The 25,177-nt window shown below is 49.3% G+C and overlaps 1 protein-coding gene across 1 annotated transcript in view; it reads right to left on the bottom strand.

Annotated features, from left to right (window-relative positions):
* The window catches only part of SVEP1 (sushi, von Willebrand factor type A, EGF and pentraxin domain containing 1), a 170,563-nt gene extending 153,132 nt beyond the window's left edge, over positions 1-17,431 (bottom strand). Inside the window, exons 1-2 of the mRNA XM_073345600.1 lie at positions 17,177-17,431; positions 517-772 (exon numbers count right to left, since the gene is read on the bottom strand). Of these exons, the coding sequence (XP_073201701.1) occupies positions 517-604 (88 nt within the window). The 5' untranslated portion in view covers positions 605-772; positions 17,177-17,431. The remainder of the gene's footprint in view (positions 1-516; positions 773-17,176) is intronic.
* Between the last annotated feature and the right edge of the window lie 7,746 nt (positions 17,432-25,177).

The following is a 25,177-nucleotide window of genomic DNA, read 5'->3' as shown; positions in this document are numbered from 1 at the left end:
GAAATGTCACATTTACAAGAGGTAGTTTTAGGAATTTCTGAAATATTCTAAATCTGTGTTATGTGCCCACAGCGTATAAAGGCTTTTATTAATACTGAGACAAATCCTGAAGTCCTTCTTAGGGCCGGTCTGCCTCTTTAGGTGCCTAAATACCTTTGAAAACTAGACCAAAGTTCTTATTTAGGCAAAATCTCCATTGGGTCAACGCTGACATTCTTACCCAGTTCTTACTCAGGTAAAATGAAGCCTTGAAACTGGTCCAAAGGGCAATGTACATGCACACCAAAGAGAAGAATTTGGCTCAATCTGTTGACTTTGAAAGAGCTACTATTTACCTTAATTCCTGAAATCTGCAGGTTTCTGTTGAATGTAATACAAATGAATGCAAGAAAAATACAGAAGGAAAGAGACTACAACACACATATGAAACATTTCACAAGGCCTGTTATTTCCAGCCAGGCCCTATGCTCTCTCTGGCATCTGAAATGATACTTCCAGGGTTACTAAATGTAATACCTTCATGAAGAGCTCTGCGAGCTAAAGCCTCAAACTCGGCAAAGCTGTGAAGCAGGTAACAGTGTTCCTCCTTTGGATGGGAAGACATGTCATTCAGTTCTCGGATGTTGCCCTGCCATATTCCAAATGTGAAGATCTCTACTCCAGATTCACGTAAGGATGCTGCGATGGGTCTAGGATCACCTCCATTGGAATATCCATCAGTAATTAGAAATATCACTTTTGTAGCATTTTCACGGGAGTGATGAAGTATTTGCTGCAATAGATTATAAAACAGTACATCTCAGGCAAAGGGTTAACAGTGGCTGACCTGCATGTAGTACTTTCTTCCACAGTGCATCTCCTTTTATTTGACTTGTTTTCTGACTTAATCCAGTTTTGCTGGACCACCCAGTACTAACACAAGAAGATCAACAATCTTTAATCAGAGACTGTGGTTATCAAGCCAAATATTGACTCATTTTTATATGCTCAGACTCCTGGCATGATACAGATACTGTGAATTTGTGATGCTGGGCCAATGAGCCACTTTTCACAGCGATGAATAAAATCATCTGCTCTGGCAGAGGGCAAAAATAAAAATAAAATTCAAACACACAGTTCTTATGGTGGTGAAAAGACCTTCATTAGTGTTTCATCAACTCTGACTAGGTAACAATTAGGATGGATAGTACACTGTAGATGCAACTTAAGACCCATTGGTCCAGATTCTCAGATGGTGTAAACTAGGAAAGTGGCAACGGAGTTATGGTGACTTACAGCAACTGAGGATCTGGCCCTTGTCCTTTGCAGTTTATCATAGTGGGCCACACGTTTTACAACTGAAATCATTGTCCAGAGCAAAACCGTTTACCTGATCCCTTTAACACAGTGGTGGGCAATGGCCCGTCAAGGTAATCTACTGGTGGACCGCGAGACAATTTGTTTACATTGACCGTCCGCAGGCATGTCTGCCTGCAGCTCCCAGTGGCCGCGGTTCACTGTTCCCAGCCAATGGGAGCTGCAGGAAGTGGTGGCACTGAGTACGTCAGTAAAGCTGGCAAAAAAAAGCATTGAGTACTTCAGCTTTTGCACATAATCTGTCACTAGGTTGCCTCCCCCATTCCCTGACCACCTTCTTGTTGCTAACATACCTGTAAAAACCCTTTCTTGTTACCTTCACATCCCTTGCTAGCTGCAACTCCTTTACTGGAATGGTCCAGGGAAACTGTACTTGGAAGTATCCAAGGGGACAATCCTCAAAATTATAATTTCAAGTGTGTAAAAATAAAAACTTAACTTCTACAAATACCGCGAAAGCTACAGTTTTAAATGTCACTGCATCACCCATTCAATGATTGTGAACCTGCTAGCTCACCTGCTGTCAACACACAGATGTCAAAGCTAACCAGGAGTAGTAATACCCAGTGTGGGATAGGACATTAGTGAGCATTTTGCCTGAGCAAAGATTGCAGGATCAGGCCTCATATCAGTTACACATATAGCACAGACTGATTGAGGGTGCAAGTATACTGGTCGTTACCTCTGACAGAGCCTAATCCAAAACTCATTAAAATCAGTAGAAAGCCTCTGATTGATTGTGGTGGGGTTTGGATCAGGTCCATGCTGAATTGTGGTTTGTGAAGCATTATGGCATGATTATGCTTTCTTTTGGAATTCATAAATTTCAGATCACAAATTAATTACCATGGAAGCAGCACATCATATTTTATATGTGTAGTGTATGTGTATATATATGCATTAAATAAGCATGCTTTTAGCATCATGATTTTAGTGTCAGAAAGAAAATGTAAAATCTTTTTTTGAAGGAAAGTGGGCATCATGGCCACCTGCTGTCATTAGCACATTTAATGGAAACCTAGAAAACACACAGTTAGTTACACAAGATCATTCTCCAAGATCACCCTTTAAAATTATTACACACTGATCTAGCACTTTACTGAAAAACAGTTGATCAAGATCTAATCTCCAAAAATGATTTTCTGGATAAAGAGCATTTCATTAAAAGGAAAGTGACACCAATCGTATGCCAGCCTAACAAACAGCTGCTTCAGACAAGAGATCATGAAGTTACCTGGTGTGCATTCAAAACATGCAGGCAACAGTGGAAACTGCCAAAGAGATAATCAGACAGCTAAATGTTGCTCCTGGAACAACAAAATTTAATAGCTTGGCCCTTAAGTCTTGCAGCTGTAATCTTAGATATAGAATCCCTGTTGTATAAGGAAGAAGACTAAAAGAACAAAATGGAGAGACATGAAGCGTTTGAGCAAAGAAAGTAGACAAGTCTATTTTTAAATTATATGCATATGGTAGACACTCCAATTAGTTGCTTTGCTTCTTTTTATGAACATAGCATTAAATACAGGCTACTTGAAGGAATGCTTGATATTCCAGTGTGGGTCTACAACTGTTGGATGTTTTCTGGTAAATTGTACCCTAATCTATGGTCACTAATGGAGCTGAGGCCAAATGGATTCCATTTTTCCCCACAAACATTTGTCAGACATTTTTCATCAGTTTTATTTAATGAAAATCTGTATCACCTTCCTCTCCCTGCAACCCTCCCAGAAAACTCTTGTAAAAGCCACTTTTGTTCTAAACATTTCAACCTTAATTTATATAAGTAGAATGACTCAAACCCCACCCCTCACCCTACGAATATTTATGTACAAGTAACTTTATTCGTGTCACTAGTCCCCATTAACTCAATGGGGCTACCCACATGCGTAAAGTTAAGTATGAGTATTTTTTCAGGATCAGGTCTTGAGTTTTTATGGACTGAGCATAAGAACCCATGAGTTATACTGGAGATTTGGATAGGACCTATTTCTCAGAGGCACTGAAAACACACAGCTGCCCGGGACTTCACACTCAGCATTACTGAAAATTAGGCCCTGAATTACTTGTTTAATTGAAAATGAGGTCCATACCATAATTACAGTAAAGTAATTTTAATAACAGACCAACCGAAAATACAATTAAATGGTCACAGTGCTGGTTAGCTATTGTAGAGGGTCAGTAGTAAGCTTTTCTCTTTATCCCTCTTTCAGGTTTTAAGCATTGATTGGATGCGTTAGACTGTTTCAACATACAATCCTTTTACTCCTACGACAAAATTCAACATTCTTTTCACATTAGCAAAAAGTTATAACCATCTGCATTGTATTCAGTCTCAGTTCAGTGTGTACAAGTATCTGGCAGACTAGCCATCTCCCCTGTGCCAGGAATAGCCCTCAGAATTATAAAAATGTAGTCTTGTGTAACAAAGTTAGTACACAAAATCCAGCTCGAGAAATTCAGCAGTTAGGACAGATAATTCTTATAAGAATTCCAGGGCTAGTTGCCTTTCTATGTTTTCAATATTAATTTAGGGTTTGTGAAAGGTATGGGATTGGCAGCATCTGAGACTGAAGACTCCTTATCCACTGAACAGGTACAGCACAGGAACTGCTGTTATTATTTGCCTTGCCTCTGAAGAGAGAGAGTAGCTTAGTGTCTGTGCCCGTTCAATATTTGGCCTTTGGAGAGGCTGCCAACTAAAATGCCATTTGTGATTAAAAAGAAAAGGAGGACCTGTGGCACCTTACAGACTAACACATTTATATGAGCATAAGCTTTTGTGAGCTACACGAAAGCTTATGCTCAAATAAATTTGTTAGTCTCTAAGGTGCCACAAGTCCTCCTTTTCGTTTTGCGGATACAGACTAACACGGCTGCTACTCTGAAATTTGTGATTAAGACACCCTGTCCATGAAGAACTGAACTGAGATGGACTAATTCAGCTCAGATAATCATCAGATAACATCTCTCAGCCCCTGACATTCCAGGATGAAGTCATGCTAGCACAGTGGTCATCCTTAAAAAGTTTCAGTGTTATTTTAGATGCCAAAATAATGTTACCGCAGCATTTAAAGCATTCCCTGAGTATTCTCTTATGACAACATTTACAGGACTCCTTAAAGGTAGTGTAAGGAATACCTAGGAAATACTGAGCTAGCACTATCAGCTGCAGTAACTGTGAAGCGTTTTAGAGAGTGATCACTATAACTTCTTTCAGAGTAGCAGCCGCGTTAGTCTGTATCCACAAAAAGAACAGGAGGACTTGTGGCAAGTGGGCTGTAGCCCACGAAAGCTTATGCTCAAATAAATTTGTTAGTCTCTAAGGTGCCACAAATACTTCTCCTCTTATAACTTCTTTGCATTTCATTACCAACCCACAGAGCCATTTGTCCTTTCTGTACCAACAGCTTGTTTATGTTTACCTAGTTTGTAACCTGTGCGCAATGAGAAGATGCAAAAACCCTTGGTCTAATTCAGAGTAGTCTCAAAATCCCTATCATGAGAGACATTAATGCCACTGCCTTATGTGTGGAGGGGGTGGAGGGGTAGAGCCTAACCTTTCTGTGACTCAGCTATTCATCCTTGAATTAGGAATAATACTTCTGAACCTCACAAGATGGCCAGGAGGCTCAAGGATGTTTGCTGAAGTGCTCTGAAGCTGTTAGATGGAAGAGGCAATAAAAGCTCAAAGTATTATCACCTGATTTTACCACCTCTTCTTTGGTTCCCTCCTCACTGTTGTTTTGCCCGTTACATTCAGATGCATCCTCTACTCTTTTAGGTTTTTCCCATTCAAAAGAGGAGCTAATGTTGATAGCTAGCGGTTCTGACCTCTGGTTGAAATTTTGTTTTAAGACCTCAGACAGACTGCTGCTCTTCACACATGTGGGTGGACAGGAATGGTGGGAATAAATGCAATCAGCAAGTCTGTTTTATTTTGATTTTCTCGAGATATTTTCCCTGAATTATCCAGGGAGAGATTTACTCTAATGAATACCGTTCCTTTCCAATACGTAATTGCAGACACACTGCTCCGTTTCCACAATGAGAGCTGCATGCACAAAATTAAGGACGTTACATTGCTCTAAATGCCCACAGATTAGAACATCAGTGCCATAAGAAACAGGCTCTTGCTACTACATAAAAGCCAAGCACGACTATTACTTTCAGAGCAGGACAGGCTAATCCTGTTGCAGTGTTCTATTACAGGGATGTTATTTCAGTTAAACCAAATCACTTATGTAGATTTAATCAATTGATCTGACACATGTTGTTACAGTAATTCTGAATGACTGAATTTTCAGAAGTACGTGCTTACCATATGCAGGCAAAATGCGTACCTACACATGCATTGTCCTTCATCATTCTATTTTCGTCTTTTTGCTTTCTTCCATGTCATCTCATCTCCCTCTCTTCAGTCAAATCTCTTCTTAAAACACACTTCTGCACTGTTTTCAGCTTGTAATCATATTTGGGGCTGGAAAGAAATATTGCCCCAGGTAAGATTGGCGGAGACCCTGGAGAGTTTTCGCCTTCACCTGGACGGACCAAATGGGATGGATCAAACTAGAAATGGCCTCTGTACTACACATGAAAAGTGAACTTCAGGCAACTAGATGGCTAATTTCCAATACCTCAGCAAGATGTCTAGTGCAGTGGTTCTCAAAGCCGGTCTGCCGCTTGTTCAGGGAAAGCCCCTGGCGGGCCGAACTGTTTGTTTACCTGCTGCATCCACAGGTTCGGCTGATCGCAGCTCCCACTGAACGTGGTTCGCTGCTCCAGGCCAATGGGGGCTGTGGGAAGCGGTGCGGGCCAAGGGACGTGCTGGCCGCCCTTCCCGCAGCCCCCATTGGCCTGGAACCGCGAACTGCGGCCAGTGGGAGCTGCGATCGGCTGAACCTGCGGACGCGACAGGTAAACAAACTGGTCTGGCCTGCCAGGGACTTTCCCTGAACAAGCAACGGACCGGCTATGAGAACCACTGGTCTAGTGTATTAAAATCTTTGGCAATATTCCAGAAACCCAAACACACATTTTAGGTATGATGTTTATTGTAATGATCTCTCATTTTCAAATGCTGGAAGTGCAGATAGCACTCCTTATCCCGGCAGTGCAAAGCAAGTGGAAAATCAGCTTAGTCACGAAAGCCCAAGCCTGAACATTATTTTTAGCCCTGTAGCATGAGCCCTGGTCAATTGACCAGGGCGCTGAGACCCGCTGCCATGTGGGGTTTTTTGCTGTGCACACATACCCATAGACCCTCAACTCGGTTTGCGTGGTCTACGAGTATGTCTGGGGACATACCAGGGGATGTGACTGTAGCATACACAGGAATACCTGAGAACTTAATTTAGCTAGCCTGGGTACCAACAGTAGTGAAACCACAATACCACCTTCAGTGCAGGCTGTTCAAGCCTACCTGGGGCCCTGGTTACTTACTCTGGCAACAAGCCCACACTAAATACTGAGCTGTTATAGCTTCAGTGCTCCTGGTATTGTTACCTGGGCTTCTTTCAACCAAAACTCTTGGTAACTTTTACTCTGTGCGAGGTGGTGTCGGGAAATAAATCAGGGGAGACACAGCCATCCGAGCGAAAGATGGCTGGCACAAGCAGGTCAACACGAGAGGCACTTTACTGGTTTGCCAAAATCTCCCCATACAGTATCTGAGCTAGCTAGATTAAACTTAGTTCAGATATCTCTACATGTGCTATAATCACAACCCAGACTGCAGCATAGATGTACCTGGTATGTCTACACTACAGCTAAAAGATGTAGATTCCAGTTTGAGGAGACATACCCATTCTAGCTCTGATTGAACTAGCGTTCTAAAAATAGAAGTGTAGCCACGGTGGCATGAATGGCGGGAGAGACTAACCACCCCAAGTACAATCCCATCTGGGACACAGGTATATATTCAGGACAGTTAGCAGCTCACTCCACCATGGCTACACTGCTATTTTTATGGAATAGCTTAATCAGACCGAGTGTGAGTAAGTCTCCTCGAGCTGGAATTTACATCTTCCAGCTCCAGTGCAGACATGCCCTAGGAGAGGACCAGGCAATGTGAGCCAAGCACCTATCAGCTTCAAGTTTTGCATGTGCTGAAAGGGAAGCTTCTGAGCATCTGGCTGGCCCTGCAATGTATGTGAAGTGTGTGGGAGGGCAGCTGCTAAATTTGCATATTTGTTGTATTATGCAAATTTTGGCATTTTAAGTTATTCACAAACCAAAAGGAACTTTAAAAAAGTGGATGATGCTAAATACCTGATTTTTCTTCTTCTGAACCAAATGCTTGTGATAGATATATAATATCAGGGCGTTAACACACTGATTCCTAATGAACGGGTGTCCACATTACACAATCTAGCCTCACAAAGGATGCTGAACAGCTCACTTGTTGCCAGTCTCAGCAGGAAGGTTAAGGATCTGAATTGACAAGAAGCCCGAATTACCCTTTCACTCCTAGAGTCGGTCCCTCCATCACAGTACTTAGGATCATTAATGAATAGCGTGGAGACGTGTGAGTGGCCACTGATCACGCTGTATGTATTTTGTGAATAGGTACCACAGAGAACTTCAGTATCCAGGGCTCTCAATCACAGCACTAAATTAACTTTGCGTGTGGTTGTATTCTGAAAAGTGACTCTGTAATGGTGGCATTGTGAGCGCATTGTAGGGTTCCTTGCTTATTGTCTCTCAAGGATTCCGTATAAAATTTGCTCGGTTCACAAGTAAACAAATATGTACTTTTAAAAACTGCTAGCCCTGCAATCTGAACCTGGAGTTAAACTGGGTTCCCTCTCCCACTTTTTCTATCACAACCATCATAAGACATTCTCCTAGCCAAGTAAGGCTCACAGTGAGATCTGTGCAGCCTTCAGAGAGTTTGCACAGTTGTAACCGATGGGAGGTTTTAGTGAACATCCTGTTGATGATACACAAGATGGAAAAGAATCCACTCGCTCATTCTATATTAGCTATGTTAATTCTGCAGGAATAAAAAAAGAGATTACTCATCTGCTGTCAATAAAGTCCACAAATATGACTCTAAATGCACACAGGGAGCAGATCTGATGAATAAGAGTGCACCATTTTTTAAGTTGTCAATTTTCAGAGCAGAACTGCACTTTAAAAATACAATACAAAAATGTTTGAAACTAAACTGGAAAAGAATTATCTTTATAATGTGCTGTAATTGAAATCAGATCATCAAGGATAGCCCAATGGATAATAATTCTGTACTTTGTAAGTTTATGCTTTTGACATCAAGAAGAAACAAAAGCAGCATAACTTATTTAAACAAACACTAAATAAGCATTAAAATTGTTTACGCTAATATATGTGCTTACATTCTTTTGTAAGCCACTGTTTGTCATGTTTGTTAATTGGGTAACAACAGAACACTGGATCTGACATACTGGCTTGTTATACACTATCAAGATCAGGGTAGAAGATAAAAGCCAGATTAAAAAAAAAAAAGACCAGATGCATTTAAAAATAGATAGGGTGCGTTGTCTAATTCTGCAGATTTGGGGCCAGATCTTCAACTGGTGTAAAGCTGCGTATCTCCATTGAAGTCAAGGGAGCTATACTGATTGACCACAGCTGAGGATCCGACCTTTTTTAGTTTAATAATTAGTAGCATAAAATACTTCTAAATAACTCCCTTAACTATTGTTGTACAATGCCCCTTGTAATAGTCTGACCTGCCTTTTAAAGTCGACCTTTACATTAACTCTTACTTTAACTCAGCAACAGTGCACAGCTACATTTCTTTCTTCCATTTTCGACAGTAATTAATTGCACCTTCATGTGAAGAGGAAAAAAACCACCTGTGCCTATCACTATTTCTAATGAATGATTTCTCAAGTGGCTACTGCCAACGAGTCTTTCAATTAATCCGTAACTTCAGAGTGTTTTATCCGTAATGATTAATTGCTCACACTATTTTCTATAAATAAATCTTTGCAGCATAACTTCAAGACAAACAAAAACGATCACAAATTGTTCACTGCTTAGCACTGACAAAGAGGAAGCACTGTTTCCTTGTGTGTCAGTGCTCCCTTCACCGCACGTGTTTAGCGTCCATTAACGTTTCTATGTATGCACAATGAGAAGAGAATATACCTCTGACCCTTTCACATGGTTACCATGCTAACATGTCAGGAGCTGTATAATTTTTCATGAGTCATGTACCAGAGTATTCAGATTCTAATATCTAAATTTCAGTTACTGAGAGTCAGGAAGGTTATGTTGTCTAGACAAAGTTTTAAGATTTAAAAACTATATTTTCGTAAAAATAGATCATCAGCGCATGGAATGTGCTTTCATCAACACAACTTGAAACATGTTTCAATATACAAAAAACCCCAACTAACTAAATACTATCAAAGATGATTGTCATAAGCTGACCTTGAAAAAATCCTCTCATTTGTGGAAAGGGTTCCCTGGCAAACATGGCAGCCTAAATCATCAATTTCTTCAGATTTTAGACTATCATTTAAAACACAAAAGAAGTTTCTAGCCCATACGGTTGCAAAGAACACCTTCTGAAAGTAATGTGAATGTAAGATGATGGTGTTATCTTCCTGAGTCTGCAGTCACTGTCAGCTTCAGTACCTCCCTCTCTGAATGCCCAAAGTGTTATCTAGTGAAATAAACAAAACTGGTTATTTCTGTCACAGGCTAGATTCACCTCAGTTTCACATGGTGACTGCTTGACAAAGTAGCACCAAGAGGCTCTTGGGCCCTTTCCTTTTCAGCAGCTAGAGGGTATGGATCTTCAAATGTACCAAACACTTGCTAGATAAGGGCGGATATGAAACAGACTCAGACTCATAGACTTTAAGGCCAGAAGGGACCATCATGATCATGTAGTCTAATCTCCTGCACATTGCAGGCCATTGAACCTCGCTCACCCACTCTTGTAACAGACCCAGAACCTCTGGCTGAGTTACTGATGTCCTCAAATCATGATATAAAGACTTCAAGTTACAGAGAACCTACCATTTAAACACTAGTTTAAACCTGCAAGTGACCCGTGCCCCACACTGCAGAGGAAGGTGAAAACCCTCCAGGGTCTCTGCCAAACTGACCTGAGGAGAAATTCCTTCCCCACCCCAAATATGGCAATCAATTAGACCTGGAGCATATGGGCAAGACCCACCAGCCACACACCTGGCAAATATGGACCAGGATCCAGAAACAGCACTTTAGTAGAAATCCCAGCAGCTGAGGATGATGATAGGGGTGAACTTCTCACCAGGGCTTTGTCCCAGGACCTCACTGGTGGCTCACGCTAATACACATCTTTCATATTTCCATATGTCTAGAAGGCTGAGTCCTCCATCTGCTAGATGTCTAGTAAATGTTTCTTAAGTCATTTTAAACATGCAGGAGGATAGCACTGAGGAGAGACAGGAACTCTGCAGTAACAATCTTCCAAAGATCCTTCCATAGATAGTGCTAATCTTTAAGGAGCAGAAGAGAACCCTTTCACTTTTAGTATGAGGAAGAGTCAGCATCTGTGGATGCAGCATTACATAACATACAGTATATTAAAAGGTGCAGCACTCCTTACAGGGGATTGTAAAGCAATGCTTCAGTTACTGTACTTGTTGGGGCAGACAAGTGAAGTTAGTGACAATTATGTCATGCCATGGTTCATTTATCTTCTAATCTAGAGTATTTACACATAATACCACACATGACTTGTAACTATTACAGTGAGCCTGGAATGGTTTACCTGGGACTCATCAATTATTTCAAGGGCTCTTGGTTTTATTTGTTTAATATACTCTGCAAACTGGAAAAGAAGATGAGGATTCTGGATTTTGTTTTATTAAACTTATTGGGAATAGAAGAAATTGGGCCAACAAGGGGAAAAAAAAAGAAAAAAAAATCAAAGCTATAAAAAAAAAAAGCAGTTAAAAATAGAGAACAGGAGCACAATAGTTCAGAGAAAGAAAAGAAAGCTGATTGTTACACTGATCTGTATTTTGTTAAGTTCCCTTCCACAGCGGTATTCTAAACATAGTAAAGTCTTCTTTTTCAAGTTCTCGGAAAAGAGAGTATTCCCAAACTTGTAATTTGTCTGACAAAAAGACATACAATACAGAACCTCAGCACAGTCCCGACGTTTTTAACTGAGAGAGGGGATGCTGCTAATTCAGTGAACATGTAGTAGTGTCATTCCTTCTCAGTACCCTGCCATAACATGAAGTGATACTTCCCAAGTTATCAAACCCCAATAAAGAAAACGTAGATGACAGCAATACTATTGTGCCCACGGGATACATTATTTAGCTGTGCTTGTACAACTAAATCATCTATGTCTAACCTTGCTTGTTTTTAAAAGTAGATTTAGTCAGGATTACATGTCAAGGAAAACTTACTACATCATTTCTGTGGAGTTGTAACCGACTTACATTTTGTTTATAACACAATTACTTCAAGATTAATTCTTTAAACTTTTTAGAAAATTCTCATGATATTGAGCCTATAACAGAGCTTAATTTCACAACCACAGAATTACCGAACGGATTTGTCTTTTTAAAGGGTGATTTCCATATACAACACTAAAGCACACTAGAAAGTGAACATCATTTTTGGTTATCAAACATGGGGAGCAGGAGGAGGGAATAATTTAACCTGTCCTGAGTCCTGAGCCCCACCCTGGGTGAAATCCTTATTCATTTCCTATTAAAGCAAAACTCCTACTGAAATCACTAAGAATTCTGTCTAAATACAGAATGCATATGATCTATTTAGAGAATCTGTCAAATGTCCAGGTGCAGGAAACAGAGCAGCTATTAAGTCTTACCTGCTCTTCAATAATGAAAGTATTTACCTACATACAGTATAGAAATATGTTTTGCTTTATGTATCTAGACAGATATAGATATAGGACAAATTCTTCGGAGCATCCAAGTCCCATTTTCAAAAATAACGTAGACAACTTAGGCACTTAGCATACTTCTACACTGCAAAACAAACAAAAACACACCGTGGCAGTTGTTTGGGTGGGTGTGCATGTGTGCATATAGGTGGGAGCCCGGTAGGTGTGAGCCTGCTGGCTGTGTTCACAGGGGTGCGCCCAGTAGGTGGGTCCCCGGTGAGGTAGGAGGGTCTCAGATCTCGGGCACTAGCCAAGAGGGAATGTCCACACAACTATTTTTCACTCTGTAGACTGAGTCAGTTGACTCAGACTCTGAGACTCACTGCCCTGGGGGATTTTTTTCCCCCAGTGTAGATGTATCCTTAGATGCCTAAGTCACCTCCTAAATGGGACTTAGAAGCCTAAGGTGCTCAGCTAGGTGCTTTTGAAAATTTTATTCATGATGTGTATTTAAACATAACAGAAAATCAGAGTTATGTACGTGTAAATGGTAATATACATATGTAGATATATGTAATTATGGATACTATTTACACAGTATGCTGTATTATTTATTTTGCAGTAGTATCTATGAGCCCCAGTTATGGTCCAGAGCCCCTTACACAAATGATAGCACATGCTTCAAATCAATGAGTTAATACACACAGAGACATTCATACTTGTGCAAACCATATCGTGATTAGTCCGAAATGAGGGCAGAATTACTGTCATGGTGGGTATATATATATATATATATATATATATATATACACACACACACACCCATGTTCACTCATGCATGCACACACATGGGAAATCGTAGCCCTACTGAAGCCCACGAGAGTTTTGCCATTCCCTTCAGTGGGTCAAAGATTTCATCCATAACATTTTAGATAGTTTACAAACATGACGAGTTATATGAACAAGTTATATTTTACATAAGAATAAATTAGTTCTATGTATAATAACACATGAACAGCATCTTCTGAGGAAGAAAACATGTACCTATGTTAACTGATGGTAGATTTCCTAGGGTGTGGAGGTGCATAATGACAGGTTTCAGAGTAGCAGCTGTGTTAGTCTGTAGCTGAAGCGAGCTGTAGCTCAGGAAAGCTCACGCTCAGATAAATTTGTTAGTCTCTAAGGTGCCACAAGTCCTCCTTTTCGATGTGCACAATGTATCTGTGTATATACAACCTCCAATGAGTTTATATTGAATATAGTGTCTGCAGCGTGTGCAGGTGTGTACACATTGAAGGTGGGTGGGCCCAAAAGAGATGCGCCCAGTACCTATGTGCACAGGTGGGTGGATGTAGGTGTGTCTAGTGGGGGTGCACACAGGTAAGTGGGTGAGCGTGTACCCGTGAGTGGGTGCCTGCTGGCTGTGCGCCCAGGGGGTGGGTGCCTGGTAGGTGCGCCCAGGGGGTGGATGCCCACTGGCTGTGCGCCCAGGGGGCGGGTGCCCGCCCGGCGGGTATGCGCCCAGGGGGCGGGCGGGTGGGTGCCCGGCGGGTGTGCGCCCAGGGGGCGGGCGGGTGGGTGCCCGGCGGGTTTGCGCCCAGGGGGCGGGCGGGTGGGTGCCCGGCGGGTGTGCGCCCAGGGGGCGGGCGGGTGGGTGCCCGGCGGGTGTGCGCCCAGGGGGTGGGTGCCCGGCGGGTGTGCGCCCAGGGGGTGGGTGCCCGGCGGGTGTGCGCCCAGGGGGCGGGCGGGTGAGTGCCCGGTGGGTGTGCGCCCAGGGGGGCGGGCGGGTGAGTGCCCGGCGGGTGTGCGCCCAGGGGGCGGGCGGGTGAGTGCCCGGCGGGTGTGCGCCCAGGGGGCGGGCGGGTGCCTGGCGGGTGTGCGCCCAGGGGAGGGTGGGTGCCTGGTAGGTGCGCCCAGGGGGCGGGCGGGTGCCCGGCGGGTGTGCGCCCAGGGGGCGGGTGGGTGGTAGGTGTGCCCAGGGGCGGGTGAGTGCCCGGCGGGTGTGCGCCCAGGGGGTGGGTGCCCGGCGGGTGTGCGCCCAGGGGGCGGGCGTGCGCCCAGGGGGCGGGTGGGTGGTAGGTGCGCCCAGGGGGTGGGTGCCCGGCGGGTGTGCGCCCAGGGGGCGGGCGGGTGGGTGCCCGGCGGGTGTGCGCCCAGGGGGCGGGCGGGTGCCCGGCGGGTGTGCGCCCAGGGGGCGGGCGGGTGGGTGCCCGGCGGGTGTGCGCCCAGGGGGCGGGCGGGTGGTAGGTGTGCCCAGGGGCGGGTGAGTGCCCGGCGGGTGTGCGCCCAGGGGGCGGGCGTGCGCCCAGGGGGCGGGTGGGTGGTAGGTGCGCCCAGGGGGTGGGTGCCCGGCGGGTGTGCGCCCAGGGGGCGGGCGGGTGGGTGCCCGGCGGGTGTGCGCCCAGGGGGCGGGCGGGTGAGTGCCCGGCGGGTGTGCGCCCAGGGGGCGGGCGGGTGGTAGGTGTGCCCAGGGGCGGGTGAGTGCCCGGCGGGTGTGCGCCCAGGGGGGCGGGCGTGCGCCCAGGGGGCGGGTGGGTGGTAGGTGCGCCCAGGGGGTGGGTGCCCGGCGGGTGTGCGCCCAGGGGGCGGGCGGGTGCCCGGCGGGTGTGCGCCCAGGGGGCGGGCGGGTGAGTGCCCGGCGGGTGTGCGCCCAGGGGGCGGGCGGGTGAGTGCCCGGCGGGTGGGTGGGTGCCCGGCGGGTGTGCGCCCAGGGGGCGGGCGGGTGCCCGGCGGGTGTGCGCCCAGGGGGCGGGTGGGTGGTAGGTGTGCCCAGGGGCGGGTGGGTGCCCGGCGGGTGTGCGCCCAGGGGGCGGGCGGGGGCGTGCCCGGCGGGTGTGCGCCCAGGGGGCGGGTGCCTGGTAGGTGTGCCCAGGGGGTGGGTGCCCGGCGGGTGTGCGCCCAGGGGGCGGGTGCCTGGTAGGTGTGCCCAGGGGGTGGGTGCCCGGCGGGTGTGCGCCCAGGGGGCGGGCGGGTGCCCGGCGGGTGTGCGCCCGGCGGGTGTGCGCCCAGGGGGCGGGCGGGTGGGTGCCCGGCGGGTGTGCGCCCAGGGGGCGGGTGCCTGGTAGGTGTGCCCGGCGGGTGAGTGCCCGGCGGGTGTGCGCCCAGGGGGCGGGTGCCTGGTAGGTGTGCCCGGCGGGTGAGTGCCCGGCGGGTGTGCGCCCAGGGGGCGGGTGCCTGGTAGGTGTGCCCGGCGGGTGAGTGCCCGGCGGGTGTGCGCCCAGGGGGCGGGTGCCTGGTAGGTGTGCCCGGCGGGTGAGTGCCCGGCGGGTGTGCGCCCAGGGGGCGGGTGCCTGGTAGGTGTGCCCGGCGGGTGAGTGCCCGGCGGGTGTGCGCCCAGGGGGCGGGTGCCTGGTAGGTGTGCCCGGCGGGTGAGTGCCCGGCGGGTGTGCGCCCAGGGGGCGGGTGGGTGGTAGGTGTGCCCAGGGGCGGGTGGGTGCCCGGCGGGTGTGCGCCCAGGGGGCGGGCGGGTGCGTGCCCGGCGGGTGTGCGCCCAGGGGGCGGGTGCCTGGTAGGTGTGCCCAGGGGGTGGGTGCCCGGCGGGTGTGCGCCCAGGGGGCGGGCGGGTGAGTGCCCGGCGGGTGTGCGCCCAGGGGGCGGGTGCCTGGTAGGTGTGCCCGGCGGGTGAGTGCCCGGCGGGTGTGCGCCCAGGGGGCGGGTGCCTGGTAGGTGTGCCCGGCGGGTGAGTGCCCGGCGGGTGTGCGCCCAGGGGGCGGGTGCCTGGTAGGTGTGCCCGGCGGGTGAGTGCCCGGCGGGTGTGCGCCCAGGGGGCGGGTGCCTGGTAGGTGTGCCCGGCGGGTGAGTGCCCGGCGGGTGTGCGCCCAGGGGGCGGGTGCCTGGTAGGTGTGCCCGGCGGGTGAGTGCCCGGCGGGTGTGCGCCCAGGGGGCGGGTGCCTGGTAGGTGTGCCCGGCGGGTGAGTGCCCGGCGGGTGTGCGCCCAGGGGGCGGGTGCCTGGTAGGTGTGCCCGGCGGGCGGGTGCCCGGCAGGTGTGCGCCCAGGGGGCAGGTGGGTGGTAGGTGTGCCCAGGGGCGGGTGGGTGCCCGGCGGGTGTGGGCCCAGGGGGCGGGCGGGTGCGTGCCCGGCGGGTGTGCGCCCAGGGGGCGGGTGCCTGGTAGGTGTGCCCAGGGGGTGGGTGCCCGGCGGGTGTGCGCCCAGGGGGCGGGCGGGTGAGTGCCCGGCGGGTGTGCGCCCAGGGGGCGGGTGCCTGGTAGGTGTGCCCAGGGGGTGGGTGCCCGGCGGGTGTGCGCCCAGGGGGCGGGCGGGTGCCCGGCGGGTGTGCGCCCGGCGGGTGTGCGCCCAGGGGGCGGGCGGGTGGGTGCCCGGCGGGTGTGCGCCCAGGGGGCGGGTGCCTGGTAGGTGTGCCCGGCGGGTGAGCGCCCGGCGGGTGTGCGCCCAGGGGGCGGGTGCCTGGTAGGTGTGCCCAGGGGCGGGTGAGTGCCCGGCGGGTGTGCGCCCAGGGGGCGGGCGGGTGCCCGGCGGGTGTGCGCCCGGCGGGTGTGCGCCCAGGGGGCGGGTGCCTGGTAGGTGTGCCCGGCGGGTGAGTGCCCGGCGGGTGTGCGCCCAGGGGGCGGGTGCCCGGCGGGTGTGCGCCCGGCGGGTGTGCGCCCACGGGGCGGGCGGGTGGGTGCCCGGCGGGTGTGCGCCCAGGGGGCGGGTGCCTGGTAGGTGTGCCCGGCGGGTGAGTGCCCGGCGGGTGTGCGCCCAGGGGGCGGGTGCCTGGTAGGTGTGCCCGGCGGGTGAGTGCCCGGCGGGTGTGCGCCCAGGGGGCGGGTGCCTGGTAGGTGTGCCCGGCGGGTGAGTGCCCGGCGGGTGTGCGCCCAGGGGGCGGGTGCCTGGTAGGTGTGCCCGGCGGGTGAGTGCCCGGCGGGTGTGCGCCCAGGGGGCGGGTGCCTGGTAGGTGTGCCCGGCGGGTGAGTGCCCGGCGGGTGTGCGCCCAGGGGGCGGGCGAGTGCCCGGCGCCGCGCGCGCGCGCCCCTTACCGCCGCCTGCTGGAAGGCGCCCTTGGTGTAGGTGCCGCCGCCGCGGTAGGCGATGGCCGGGATCTCGCGGCCGAGCAGCGCGCACTTGTGCTGGCGCGCCCGGCGCCGGGAGATGTAGTCCACGCGCGGCACCACGCTGCTCTTGGAGGCGAAGGTGACGATGGCCACGCGCGTGGCGGCCGGCACCACGGGGAAGTCGGAGAGCAGCTTCTTGACGAAGCGCAGCTCGCTGAGGAAGTTGGCGGGCCCCACGCTCGAGGACTCGTCCACCAGGAAGACCAGCTCCAGCCGCCCGCCGCGCTCCCGCAGCCGCCGCACCTGGCGCTTGAAGGAGCGGCCCAGCCGCTCCACCTTGGCGGCCGCGGCGGGCGGGGGCGGCGGGGCCCCCCGCGCGGCGGCCAGGGCCAGGGCGGTGAAGTTGAGCGGGGGCGGCGGGGCGCCCGCCCAGCCCAGCGCCAGGCCCCCCCAGCAGCAGAGCGCCAGCAGCGGCCACATGGCCCCGGGCAGAGCGCCGCGGCTCGCCCCTCCGCCGGCGGAGACTCCGCGCTCAAGCCCGCGGGGCTGCGGGCGCCGCGCCCTGGCCGGGGATCAGCGCCCCGCGCGCTGCCCCATTCACCGCGGGACGCGCGGCTGCCCAGGGACCGCTCCCGCGGCGGTGCTCGCTCGCCGCCGCTCGCCGCCTACTGCGGGGTGGAAGGGAAAGGGGCAGGCGAGAGCAGCGGCTCCTCTCCGGTCTCTCCCCTCCCCTGGGCTCAAGTTCTTGCTGACTGGATTCCAGGGCACCAGAGCCCCCAGCGCGCTCAGCCTGTCCGCCTTCCCAAAGCAAACACAGCGGCACCGAGAGCCCTGATTGATCCCATCTGTCTGGCGTGCAGCGGCGCAGGCAGGCGCGGGGGGGGTGGGGATGAATCCGGATCCCAGGAGTGCCACGCTAATTGGAAACACGGTGTGGAGAAATAACGCCCAGCCAGCGGGACGGGAGGGAACACGTTTCAGGCAGCCTTCAGGCTTTCAACCCTTTACAGGCAGGAGCGCTGCTGTTGGCACCCGTTCAGAAAATGTGTTGTGAAAGGTGGATGGTTGGCCAGCCGCTGGACTTGAACCTAGACCTCCTAAATCCAGTTCTTGGCACTGCTACAGCTACTCTTTGACCTTGAGCAAGTCATTTAAATCGGTCTGTGACTCAGTTTCCCCATCAATACTATGGGAATAAATACTCCATTTATGGTTGTGGGGTCCTCAGATACTAGGGGTTATGGGACCAAAAACATACCTAGACAGACATACCTTCAGAACATCATCTTAATCTATTTGAAGTGGAAAAGATTGCCATGGGGTAAGCAGGAAGCCAATAACAGGTTGCAGGGGTTTTGCAGCTTTTCTAGTCTGTGGACCAGTTTGTTAGAGAGAGACACTCCCTCTACTGCCCCTGCCAGACCCAATACCCCACTGCACAGATTTCATTCTTGGGACCGCCTGTGGGCACAGATTAGTTTTAAAACCACTGACTCAGAGAATTGTTCTTTGCTACATCCAATAAGCTTCCATAGATTGTTGGAATCTTGCGTTGGTTCTCATGGTTCATTTATTTAGTCTCCTCACTTTCACTTTCCATTAGGTGCAATTAAATATGAGCATGGACCTGGTTCTTTTACAACTCAACTTCCTCATTTAAATTTAGACATTATCGACTGCAGTATTCTAGTGGTAATACTGTCCAGTCCCTGGTGGCTCTACTGATGGGAAATGGATGCCACTGATGCTCTCTTGAGATTGGATTGGACAAATTCTTTTGCAAATGGGAAGGGAGACTGCACTGACAGAGGTTATCACTGGATTAGAAAAACTTATTGGAATAAAAGTGCCCCATACATGCAAATATGTGTTACTCTTAAATTCATACAGTGCTTTTCAACCTAAAATGCTTCACAAACACACAGTTTGTACATACAGCCACCTCTGTAACAGCTACCAGACAGACATTTGCCATACAGCATGCTATATACCAAAAGTATTGGCTTCTAGCAGTGTTTGTTGACTTGCTTCAGCAGGCAGAGGTCCGCACTGCCTGAAAACTCACAATGGGCAATAAGGGCTTGTCTATACAGTATGGTTAATCTACAGGTTTTTGAGTTAATCCACTTTTAAAAGACTTATCTACACACAATGAAATTAATTGTAGTGCATGGACTCTGCATTTATCACAAACTATGGCATTCTCTTTCAAAGTGAACTAACTTTGCTGCAAAGCGAGTTAGTCTGTTCTACCATTTGTGTGTACACAATGCTGCTGTGAACTACTTTGGCAGTCTTCCAGCAGTTCCCCCCCAACTGCTTTGCAGGAGACTGTTACTGACCTGTTTGTTTACCTGTGTGCCCTCCCCTACTCAGGGGTCAAGTTGACTGAATATCCCCCTCCCCCGTTTATAAGCAGGCACACAAGCCAGATTTTGTCCATTCACTCCTGAATTCCAGATGATCACAATAGCTGTACTAATACTCCAGAAGTCCTACAAAGTGCCTCAAGCAGCCACTTGGAGCCATGCCGAGAACCTGGATCTTATCACTATCTGGAGAGAAGCATTAGTGCAAGAAGCTCTTGGGGTGAGCCCCTGGAATAAAGACCTTTTGTGGACATTGCTAGGCAGATGTCTGGTAAGGGCTGAGACTGGGATACTGAACAGTGCTGGATAAAGAGCAAACTGCTCAGGAGCATCTACATTAAAGTAAGGGACAACCAGAAAAAAATCCCTCAGGGGACATGTATTTGATGCATCTTCCCAGGAACTGGACAGGATTTTACACAACTACATGACCACCCAACCCAGGCACTTGTGGCTGCCTTCCACACCCAAGGATGAGCAGCAAGATCCATCAAGGGATGAGCACAAGTTGGCCAGTGAAGACACCTCCCCAAAAGGCCAGGATCTCTTTGAGACTCTGGCCCCTGATGGTGGTGACGTAGAAGGCAAGTTGGATTTCTGCCCTGCAGCAACCAACCACAATTCCCAGACCAGTATGGCTTAGCCAGTCGGTCCCCAGCCTGTAGCGATGCATGGGATTCTTCCATCCTAAGTGCAGGATTCTGCACTTGTCCTTGTTGAACCTCATCAGATTTCTTTTGGCCCAATCCTCCAATTTGTCTAGGTCACTCTGGACCCTATCCCTACCCACCAGTTTATCTACCTCTCCCCCCAGCTTAGTATCATCTGTGAACTTGCTGAGGGTGCAATCCATCCCATCATCCAGCTCATCAATAAAGATATTGAATAAAACCGGCCACAGAGGTACTCCGATTGATACCAGCTGCCAACTAGACATTGAGCCGTTGATCACTACCTGTTGAGCTCGACAATCTAGCCAGCTTTCTATTCACCTTATAGTCCATTTATCCAATCCATACTTTTTTAACTTGCTCGCAAGAATACTGTGGGAGACCGTATCAAAAGCTTTGCTAAAGTTAAGATATATCACCTCCCCATATCCACAGAGCCAGTTGTCTCATCATAGAAGGCAATCAGGTTGGTCAGGCATGACTTGCCCTTGGTGAATCCATGTTGACTGTTCCTGATCACCTTCTACTTTGTTGTTGCCTAGGCCACTGTCCTTTGTTCCTGTGAGGCTGGGCTGGGTTTGTCCCATACATGCCCTGATGAGGTGTGAGCTGCCCCTCTGCTTCTGGAGAGTTTTTGCCTGGGCTTGCTTTAAGCCATGAGGACACATTTTCAGCCTCATAACTATATACAACAAATTACAACCTGTGACATTACTATAACAACAATGCTCAGTACATCATGAGCCTTCCAAAGACACCCGACATGACAAACTTTGCATTGGATACCACACAATCATAAGGATGAACATGGGGATGTAGGGTATTCCCCCGAGGTACAGAGCGTCACATGAGCGTTCTGACTTTACATGAGGTAGAGAGACTCTGCAGGCACATAAAGCCACAGAGAGTACAGCACCCGATAAATGCCCTGTAACATGGATTCTTGCAGATGGTAACAGCGAATGCTTCAGGCAATCATTACAGACCCCTATCTATTTTTCTCTGCAATTTAAATATGTCTGCAGGGGAGATAAAGCAAAATCGAAGGCTGAGAAATTGTTCAATTTTTGTTTGAAGATCATGAGGAATATCTGCCTGGCCTTCCTCACTGGCAGAGCTGGCAACTCCCTTCTACTCCTGCAACACTGGGGGCGGGGGGGGGGAGGGGGACCATGTTGGTGAAGAACTTCACAGTGTATCTCATTGGTCTGCCCTTTGCCTTTTTGAATAAAGCTGTTCTGTGTCTCCTAGTCACCAACCTCAGTGTATCATCCAGAGTTAGGACAGTCTAAAGGGGATGAAAAAGGAATTACTACCTAGATTTCCCCCAATTAACTCTGCTATCCCCTCCAGCATCATATAAGCATCTCCAAGGCAAAGAAAACTTCAAAGCGAGACTGGGAATGTAATTCCCAACCCTATCTCCACCCCCAACCTCCCAGGCACAATGACAAAGCCACACAGCTGATACTGCACAGACAAAAATCCCAGTGCGCACACCACTTATCTCAAAGGTTTCCCAACACTGGGAAGAATCTCAGTGAGGTAAAGCCAGAAATGCATGTCAAAAAAAAATAAAAATAATCAGCCTCCCAAGAACATGAACAACTGCTTGTTATTTTTTAATATACCCCTACAGCACCGGCACTGGCCAGACCCTCGATGACAGGGCCCTTATCAATGGCCAAGTGACTGGCAGACCCAAGGGAGAGAAAACGCAAGATCTGTGATGAAATGTTTGCGGTCACCATTACGAAGTCCCCAAACCCCCTCAAAAATATGGAGAGGTGGAGGCGATATCTGAGGACAGAGGGAAATCTGACAAGGAGCTCTCTGGGGAGATCATTGCACTGGCAAAGGACAGTGTGGCAGTTGCCAGGGAAAGCATTACCATGGCCAAAGATAGTACGGAAAAAGTCAGGGAGATGCAGAGGCAACTCCTGGAGGCAATACAAAGCCAAAATGCCCTGTAGCAGCACGTTACTATTAGGGCAGCAGCCAGCCATACTATGCAGCCCCTAGGCTACTGGGAACAACTCCTCCTCCTCCCTGCTGTACTCCCAGATGCCATTCCTCTCCCAGAGCACAGCTCAGGACCCTGAGAACAGTGGTACCTGGGACCACGGCTCTTTTGAGCCCTCTGTAGCTCCTCTTATCTTTGACCGCCTCAGCACTAAGTGCCAAAATGCCCATGAACCAAGAGAGGCAGAGCAGAGCCAAGACACACCTCACCTGACTTTAAGCCCCCCCCACCCCTTTCATGGTGTCCTGCACTATTGCACTTTGCTGTTTTGTTTCACCGCTGGTTTAATGGAAGAGTTCGTTGTAGTTCGAGAGCAGATTTGAAATATGTTGTATGCTAATTAAAAGCCATTTTTTCATGTTCATTTCAGTTGAAGGGTTTTTCTGTTTTTTACATCATAGATTAAGAATAAAAGCCTTTAAAAGGGTCATAAGGAGTTGACAATTCATTTTTAACAGAAAATATTTACATTTGCTCTAATTCAGAACACATGTAGGCAAAGACAAGATGCAGTAGGGATTGCCAGTACCCAACGATTGGCACCACCACCAGTTAAACGACACTGAAAAGCACAAAAAACTCCCCCCCATCTCCTCTCCACAGATTAATAGCTGGATGAACAGCTGCCCAATTTCAGACCTGAGACGCAGAATAGGCATCCCTGACAACCTTGCCCCAGCGGTTTGCATTTTGTATTGAACACCTTGTGGGCTGCTCAAACCGCTGAACAAGTCTCAGCACCTCAGTCTTCCACCCATCACTAAAGCTCTCTCTCTTTCTCTCTCAAATATTGTGCAAAACACAACATACTGCTATAACCTTTGGGGTGTCTTTTTCTGCTGCTTCCAACCTATTCCACAAACAGTCCATCGCCCTTTCAAACAGCCACATGCACACTCCACTGTCATTCTGCAGCTATGGAAGCAGTAGTTAGACAGTTTCTTCCCTCTGTTCAAGAGGACTGAGAATGGCTTCATTAATCAGGGAAGCAGAGGTTAAGCCAGGTCCCCCAGGATAACTGGAGCAATGTCTGCACCATTAATATCTGGTGTCCCTGGGGGCAAACAGTCCTTTCTCCATTCATTCAAACAGAGCTCAGTTCCAAACGATCCTAGCATCATGGACCCTTCCAGAGCACCAGCATTTATGTCCATAAATTTGCCATGGTGGTGTACAAACTGTCGGAGCACCGTGGAGAAACATCCCGTTCTGTTTATGAATTCTGAGCCCTCGTGTTGGGGAGGGAGGAACTGAACAGTAGGCACATGACTGGCATCGGTTGCCCCAGTACAGTAGGGGAATCCCATGCGTGCAAAGCCGTCGATCACCTCCTCAGAATTACCAAATTTTAAAAACTGGCGCAATGGTACCTTTTCCATGGCATCGCAGGCCTGCATGCCAATGGCCCGATGGTCTGTTGATCTCATGCCAAATCTGCACTGGTTTCCCAAGCCCAGAAGTGGCATTGCATGCCGTGAAGCTGATCCAGCAACCAGTCCTCTACGATCAGTTGCTCGGAGTTCTCCTCCTCCTCCCCCTCTGTATTCTGGTTCTCCCATTGCTAGAGGAGCTGCTGTTGCTGCCAAGCCATCTGTGCAATGGTGCAGCAGGCAAAGTCCCAAACCAAAACCACCCAGCTCTCAGAGCTCAAACACAGCCCAAGTAGCCCCTGCATGTTCGAGGTTGCCAATATAGTGGCGCTGAACATTGCTGAGTCCACGCTGTCCGACAGCAATTCAAAAATGGCCCAAGCCCGCCCAAAAAGGATATACTGGATGGAAACAGATAATCGTGATTTTGTAAAAAATTTGAACTAGCTTGGCTTCCGCTATGTGTCCCCATGATGCTCAGCCAGAAAAATCCCAGAATGCACACTGCTCAGCAGCGAAGCAAAGGAGCATGGGATGTTGTACCAATAAAATAAAAACCAGCAGGATCTTATTAAAGGGAAAAGGCAAAATACCACATTTATTGTAAATACAGAAAGAATCATAGTAAGCAGTTAGTTATAGCTATAACATTCCATTCAATCTCATATTTATTCACACATTCATTCATACAAACACACACCCACACACATACAGGTTCTGCAAGGTTGTTATCATAGTTACCAGCCTTAGAGTTGCTCATGCCAAGCCACTGGCCAGGTGGCCTGGACATGAGGAGGGAGCAGGGCCTTGTCAGATGCTCATCTGATGCTCCTGGAAGTTGGTTTGCAGAATCAGACCCCAAAGTTCTCACTTTTTAGAGTCTATTTTTATAGGAATTTCTTCCTATGCCAGTCTATGGGAATTGCTTCATCATGCTGTTGCTGAATCAATCAGCAGATAGCACATTCCTGACAGCTCCAAGATGTTATCTTGTTCTTTGGTTCTCCCATCCTTGAGGCTGTTGGGTGGATTCCAGTCTGCCCTCCGGGGGGTCCTCTGGTTATTTCCACTTGACGCCTTCTTCAGCCGATGGACACTGGATTCTTAGGCTGGCACCTCCCTGATCATTCAGTTATTATCCACACCAAGCATCCATCCACATACATCCTCTATCTCTATTTTAATCACAATTGTTAATACAACAAAAGGGCATGAAAGTCTCTGGGTGCTGTTTCTGTTGTTAGAGTATTGCTTTGAGTCTCTCTCTGTGAATTGCTTTGAGAACAGACTCTGTCTTAGAATGTACTAACACAATTAGCAGCTTGCAAGTTTCACACATAGAGGGAGAGAAACAGTACCAAAAACCAAGAGACCTCTTAATCAGTAATACCCTGGAATTTAAACTCTGGGGAATCAAACTCATTTGTGATTTTAATACAGAACTTCTTTAATATGATCCAACATAATACCCTCTGAGAACACCACACCCTCAGTTCACAGCAAGTGATGCGTGTTGACAAATGGCACACCAACCCATGTGCACGCTATTACCG

The sequence above is a fragment of the Lepidochelys kempii genome, chromosome 5, assembly GCF_965140265.1.
Source record: "Lepidochelys kempii isolate rLepKem1 chromosome 5, rLepKem1.hap2, whole genome shotgun sequence".
Lineage (NCBI taxonomy): Eukaryota > Metazoa > Chordata > Testudines > Cheloniidae > Lepidochelys > Lepidochelys kempii.
This window is presented reverse-complemented; position numbering and strand designations above follow the sequence as displayed.